Source organism: Cherax quadricarinatus, unplaced genomic scaffold (assembly GCF_038502225.1).
Source record: "Cherax quadricarinatus isolate ZL_2023a unplaced genomic scaffold, ASM3850222v1 Contig5295, whole genome shotgun sequence".
NCBI lineage: Eukaryota > Metazoa > Arthropoda > Malacostraca > Decapoda > Parastacidae > Cherax > Cherax quadricarinatus.
In genome coordinates, this window is record NW_027200321.1 from 1 (window position 1) to 7,500 (window position 7,500).

At 39.7% G+C, this 7,500-nt stretch overlaps 1 protein-coding gene across 1 annotated transcript in view; it reads right to left on the reverse strand.

The window, feature by feature from the left end:
• Positions 1-2,626: 2,626 nt before the first annotated feature.
• Positions 2,627-7,500, reverse strand: part of LOC138852227 (uncharacterized) — a 7,319-nt gene continuing 2,445 nt past the window's right edge. Inside the window, exon 2 of the mRNA XM_070081955.1 lies at positions 2,627-5,414. Coding sequence (XP_069938056.1) covers positions 4,023-4,844 — 822 coding nt within the window. The 5' untranslated portion in view covers positions 4,845-5,414 and the 3' untranslated portion in view covers positions 2,627-4,022. The remainder of the gene's footprint in view (positions 5,415-7,500) is intronic.

Consider the following 7,500-nt stretch of genomic DNA (forward strand, 5'->3'; position numbering starts at 1 on the left):
TGCAATATATTCAGAGATTGCTTCAAGTGTTTCAGAATTCAGAGATGTCGTATGGGAGACAATACTGGAAATGGTAGGGGGAGGATGAGTAAAGATTGGAACTGTATTGGACTGTACCAAGGTAAGGGGGGGGGGCGAAAGGGTGGAGGGAACTGGAGAAGCGTGAAGGGGGCAGAAGAGGCAGAAACCTGGAAGGTGGCAGAAGAGGAAGAAACCTGGGAGGGAACAGGGGAGGAAGGTACATTACGAGGAGGAGGGTGAACCTCTGCACTTGTAACTGAGCCAGTGAGAGGGGAAGAACTAGGGACAGAGACAGGGAAGGGAAAATGAGGAGGTGGAAGATGGGTAGGAGGTGTTACCGGACCTTTTTTTGACTTTTGAGAAGTAGAGGGACGATTGGGAGGAGGTGTCGTACGAGGTCTCGTCGATACTGAGGCTTGTGAGAGAACTCGAAGAAGCGAGATTAGACTGAGGTGTTGAAGTAGGGACGTCTGAGCCGAGGACAGCAAAAGGATTAGATACAAGAGTGATTATGGGAGAGGTAACCACAGAGGTGGGTGTAGAAGATGGGATACCAGAAGTGGGGGGACGTTTTGAAACACGGGAATAAGAAACACCAGATAGTCTCCCTTGGAGGCAGAGATGAGAAACTGCCATGGCATAAGGGAGACCTTCTGCCTCTTTGAGGTATCGGATTTCCCGCTTGTTTATGTGGACTTGACAACGGCGAGAGTACGAAGGGTGAGCCTCATGACAATTAAGGAAAGAGAGAGGTTGATTGCAAGATGTATTAGAATGGTCATCGGCACCACAGACTGGGCATTCGGCGATAGATCTGCAATATTTCGCTGGATGGCCAAATCGCCAGCAATTTCTACACTGTTGCGGTGTAGGGATCACCTTTCGAACTTGTAACCTATGTCCTGCTACATAAACTGAGGATGGGAGTTCACGGCTGTCAAAAGTTAAACGAGCCACATTGCTAGGGTATCATCTCCGCCCGCAGGCAGGAAGAACGTAAGTGTCTACCTTGAGGATTGGAAGATCTTGGAGTTCCAGCTGTTCTAGAATGTCAGTGCCACATGTCTGGAAATTTTGTTGAACTATGGTATGGGGCAGAATGACGGTACCACTACAAGAATTGAGGGAATGATGTTTTTCAAGAGTGACAGGAACAGTATCGATATGGGAAAGACGAGAGAGCTCATGAGCCTGGGTAGCATTCTGTACGGTAATGATGCGCGTACCGCTCTTAAGAGCATGAAAAGAAATATCTTTACCAACATGGCGTAGGAGTGCCTTGCCAATACTATGGTCAGAAAGATAGGCAGTAGAGGAAGTTGGTCGTAAAGTGAAGAATTTAGTCCACTGTTCAGTCTGAAACTGAGCGTGGAAAGGTAGTGAAGGACGTGTCGATCGTTTCCGAGAAGAACGAGAAGGTGGAGAAGTATCATCAGCAGGTAATTGTCGTTGGCGTTTAGGCGTGGGACCAGAGTTGGTCCGGCGTGAAACGGGTCGGCGATTTGAAAATTGCCGTACCGTAGAGGGAGAAGCCGGAAGCATAGTCAGAGGAGAGCGGAGTTCCGATAAATCGAAGGAGTCAGTCGAAGCCCCGGTACCTGAAGCGGGTGAGGAAACAGCACCAGCAAGAGGTACAGGGGCATGAGGAATGTCCGAAGAGTGGTCCAAACACAAGGCGGGGTCAGAATGGGGTGCGGTATCAAGAAGGGGCCCAGGGGGTACCAGGTTTATGGATTGGGTTCTCCATGGTTAGGTTACTCCTTTGCTTTTTGTTTTTAAGAAAAAAAAAAGAAAGAAAAGAAAAGAATAAAAAAAAAGAAAAAAAAAGGGGGGGAGCGGGGAGGAATAGTTCCCAGGAGGAATGAAAGGGCCGGAAATCTCCCTCCGCGCCCAAGAAGACCTCAACACCGCAAGTAGTGCAGATGCAGCATGGAACCCGTACCATACCCTACCCTTCATGCCAGTAAACCAGCAATCCGGGATAGCAACCTCACATCTGCCGAGCTACCTCGGTGGACAAAAGAGAGGGCAGCCGGATATCCGCCACAAAGCATACCTCCTTCGGCCACCACCCCCGGAATCCGAAAGGTGGCTTCCAGAGATACACCCGTTGCCCGAAAGACACCCAAAGCTACTCCGGGATACCGGAGAGGGATCGGGACATCCCCAGGCGATCCAGATTCCACGGCAAACTACGCCACCGCCAAGAACCTCAACGGAATGGGATGGACCCCGGTATCCTTTCCCCTACCTAGGAACTAGCGCGCCTGTGGGAGAAATCCCAAAGGCCAAAAAGAGGAAGGGCAAAAGGGAGGGGTGGGGAGGAGGAGGAGGAAAGGAAAAAGGGGAGGATAGGGAGGATGGGATAGGGGAGGGGAGATTGGGGGGTAATTAGGTTCGGTCTGAGGAAGAAGACCGATAGGTCTAATTCCTCAGACCAAGAGCCTCTTCACCACGCCAAGGAGCCCCCCTTGAAGAGGCTCTCACTTGTAATTGCACTAAGGTCTAATGTAATGACTTTGGTATAGTCTATGTATTGACCTAGAGTGAGCAATAGTACAACTAGGTTTAATCTAATAATGTAGAAATGCAAATTAAAAATAGCACCAGGCTCTCACTAGTAATTACACTATGGTCTAATATAATGACTTTGGTACTATGTATTGAGCTAGAATGAGCTATAGTACAACTGAGTTTAATCTAATGATATAAAAAAGGCACAAGACTCTCAGTTGTAATTGCACTAAGGTGTTATATAAGTTGTTTACAAGAATTAGAGTATAACTAGATTTAAATTGACAAGATAAAATATACAAGTTAATGTAGCAAAAGAATAAAAAAAAAAAAAAAAAAAAAAAAAAAAAATATATATATGAGGTAGTTGGTACTAGTTAGCAAAAGATAGTTAAGGGCCTTGAACAATAATATAATTGAAATATACACTAATTGCACACACAATATAGTCACTAAGATATGAAAACAATCTTAGAGTAGGACTTATAATATAAACTTATAATATAAAAATACAAATTGAAATGGTACTTGCAATTGCACTAGAGTCTGGTATAGGTTGTTGACAAGATCAAGAGTATAACTAGACTTAAATTGACAAAATATAATTCATAATTAAAGTACCAAAAGAATAATAGTAAAAAATAACAATGGTAATGTCTTGGTTATAATATGATAGTAAGATGGTAGACAGGTACACAGGTACAAAGGATAATATAAAGGTTGGAGTTGAATATACAAACTTGAAAATTTGGCAACAAAATGTTATGGGAAGTATAAAATAATGTTTAATGTAAAAAAGTAAAATTGACTGGTAGTAAATATGGTGTTTAATAAAATTTTATTAAGTAATAATGATTACAAAAAAAGTGAAAAAGTAATGTTTATTTCATTCAATATTGCACTGGTAGTTATACTTGAGGTTATTTGGCAGTACAAGTTAATTAAGAGTACTCTAAGATAGTAAATGTGGTATTAAAACAGATAAAGGTAATTAGACAAGTAATGGTTATTAAATCTCAAAAATGTTGAGAGTAAACTGAAATTATAGTAAAAATGGTAATTATTAATTTTAGTAAGTAATATCAATTGATAGTATTTAAAAAAATATGAGGTAGTAATATGGACAGAGAAAGTATCAATTCAGCTAATGTTTAAGCAAACAATAGTAAATAAGAAAATTACATAAGGCGGCTTATGCTTACTAGTAAAATCACAAAATGAGGTAGTTGATTATTTAATTACCAAGAGATTGTACAATGAAATTTGAACAATAATGGAGCAAAACATACACTACACTACGTAGGCTTTTAGGTTGGACATTGTTTAGTTATTCTCTAAGATTAGTATCCCTGAGAAATCGTGATAGATCATTCTCGTTCGTGATTGTGTATAGTTGACCTACATTTGTTTTCCTAACTAGAATTTTCCCATCCCATGTGAAGCATTGGTGTATTGTGTCATTATTCTCCCACTTAAGTTTTCTGACTCTATACAGGAAGTTGACGTTTTTTGGTAAGACACTCGTTTATGTATACCTCTTTCTTTACTTTAATAGATGCCATAATTAAGTCTTTTTTCCTGTCATGTGAGTGGAATCTAAGCATAACACTTTTTCTACTATGGGATCCTAGTAACCTGGCTTCTTTTATTTCTGACTCTGGTACTGTAACTTTTGTTTGGTCCTTTATGATCTGCAGAGTAATTTCTTTACTGTTTGTTTGGTTCATATCACTGGGAAAAAGTGGACTGTTAACTATTACTGTGTCTGATAGTTTATCTTGTTCAGTTTTATCTTCTTGGAGAGCAAAGTAGTCACTGAACTGGTTATCTAAGTTGTTCTTCCATTCTTTTACTGCTTCTTCAACCTTTGTATTAAGAGATATTATTTGTTGGGTATGGCTATCTATGACTGTCTGGATGGTCTTGCCACAGTTAGTCATTCCTGGTGTTGATAACTTTTGTTCAAGACTGAGGATTTTGTTCTCGAGTTGTGTCATCCTGGTGTCTTGTTTTGTTAGCATCTCTCGAAGGTTCATATTTTCAATAACTAAGTTGGAGATGCACGTCTTTAGGGTATCTGGATCGTTGGTCATACCTGAGAGACTACTTGGTAGGTTGAATCCAGGGAAGAGAGGGGAGGATGGGCTGGTGGCAGCCATGTTTGTTGTTATTGTTGTGGTGTCGCCTTGAGTGGTGGTGAGTGGGGTGGTTGCTGGGCCGACGTCCTCCTGACTACACTTGTTGAATAGTTGATTTTTCGGTGTTTTCTTGCTGGCCTTGATGCTGTTTCCTCTTAGATTGTGCCTCATAATACTACAGGAATTGTTGTAGTTAAGAAGTCGTAGTTATACAAAGTTTAGGGTTACGTTGTTCGGCTGGCAGCGGGGTGTTGCTTTCGGTTTGTGGGCAGTCTTCCTTTGATCTCTATTATTTCCGATTTGTAGGTTTCACCGTTGGTAATCTTTGGTCATTCTGGGTGCTACGTTGGGTAGTGCAGTTTTGCTTGTAACTAGGTCATCATAGGAGCATTGGTAGCTCTGATTGTTGGAGAAAAGTACGGAGCTTGGAGGTCGCTGCTGCCGCTACCAAGACAGTGGAGAGATAACAGCATTATTATACTGGGAAGCATTTACAATTTGTAGAACCTGAAGAGAAAAGTTCATTTTGATCATTTTTTTTTTTTTTGAACATACCTGTTTCAGTGACTGGGAGACAGTAATCGGAAGTCGTCTCAGTGGTGAATTAAAATCTGGCCTAGGCAGGGCAAGGGCAGGTTTAGGCGACTCAACAGTTATGACCTCATCCCTCGTTGATGGATCTATTTTTTGTTTCTGCGGCTCAACAGGTTTTTCAGGGTTATGTCTTCCTTTTGTACAGCCCTAAGATAATCAGGATTTTTTTAGTGAACATTCCTTAAATAATTTAATGAATTCTTAATATTACTTTTAAACCATTTTGGATTTCAGGTAAGTATGTCATGGTTTAGGTTTTTCACAGTGGTAATAGATAAACTTTTTCTTTTTTCAACGTACCAGCTGTATCCCACCGAGGTGGGGTGGCCCAAAAGGAAAAACGAAAGTTTCTCCTTTCAAATTTAGTAATATATACAGGAGAAGGGGTTAGGCAGTATAGAGCGTCTGCACCTGAACTTCTTTATTTTTCGCTCGATTTCTTTAATTTTTTTTGTACGTAAAGCAGCACCTTTCAATAGTAATGTGACCAAGTTTCAATAAGATAGCTCAAAAAACAGAAAAAAAATATTTACTAATAATCATACATATTGAACTGTATTTTCGGATTGGGACTTGGAGAAGCTGTTTTGGCATTATCTACACATAAAACAATGCTAAACTGTATTTATCATGATTATCCGAACTGTAATTTATCCTTTCTTCATTCTTAAAAAAAAAAACAAAGTTTGTATGGTTTTGACATTCAGCCAAATATCCGACTTTTGCCCTCACAAAAGTCAAAAACAAATTACGATCTCAAAATGCTAATATTTGTTTGTAAAACAATCTTTCCTTTATGTTGTCTGTGAATTTCATTGCATTCCTGCTATTATTAACAAAAATACAGTCATATATATGTGAATAACTTGCTTCCGAGATAATCCGCGAAACAGCCAGACCACCGATTTATTTTTTTCGAGAAAATAGCATTTTTCTCAGTCTTATACTGCATTACGAGTGTATAACATAGTTACCCATGTCTGTTTTCTTTAATATAAGGACTCTGGAGGTGAAAGAAGGAGAATGGAAGCCCATCCCTGACTATGGGAATATTATATTCCCATGGGAACGCTCTAGGAATATGCCATATATTATTCATTCTGGAGTATTTACCATATTTCTTTGTTATTTATATTGTTTATTGTCATATTAGATCAATTGTGATAGATAAATAAGCCGTAGAAGCTATAATAGCATTATATTGAAGCATATTCCCCGGCCATCCAGAGACTGGAATTTTCCATGACGTCAGCAAAATGTTGCCAGGAGGTTCCTGGTTGGCTGGAAGTCTATGGATAAGTCCCACCCACTGTATTATGATGCCAAATCATCAATTATCTTAGAAAGAATAATACAATACACGAAAAAAAACGGAAAAAAAAAATGAAAATTGACGACAGGTGAGCACACCTGCCTCGGGTGGTGACGTCACCCTAGGTGTTTTAAATGACCATAATTCCTTGTAGGAATGTCGTAGAACAATGATTCTTGTACCATTGTGTTGCCAGAGAGTTAAGCTATTTTTCTATAAGATTAACTCAATTTGTGAATTTTTCGACAATTTTTCATTCGCGCTGAGCGAACGCTCTATACTGCCTTACTAGCCCCTTGCTCCCGGCATTTCAGTCGCCTCTTACGACACGCATGGCTTATGGAGGAAGAATTCTGTTCCACTTCCCTAAGGAGATAAACTATTTCTATAAAAAGGAGTACAGTATATTATACAATTAGGGTGATTAACAAACTAATTTATAGATCCCGTTATTACACTTGGCATTTCAGGCAGGCTTAGAACTAAATTACAATTACACAATATGAGAATAAGAATGCATTTTAATTAAATATTGGAAATATTTAGCAATTCAATTAAAAAATTATAATTAGTGATATATTAAGGATGAAGGAAGGTACAAGAGTTGAAGGAATGATAGACAAGAACAGAGACTATACAGGATGAAAGAAGTATTCAGTATAATATGTTAGAGCACACTGTGGTCTATTTCCTGACCAAGGATGAGATGATGAATGAGTAGAAATATTTAAGTCTTTGATGTGAACTTCCCTCATTACAATATTTGTGGTACTAGCACCTTTAAGCACGATGGAGACTTCGCCACCAAAGCAAGGTCAAGGATTGATTGAGAAAACAAAATCCTCGTTTTATCCCGCTATGCAAGCGAACATAGATCTACATTTGGACAGTTTAACCCTTTGACTGTCACAACCCCAAATC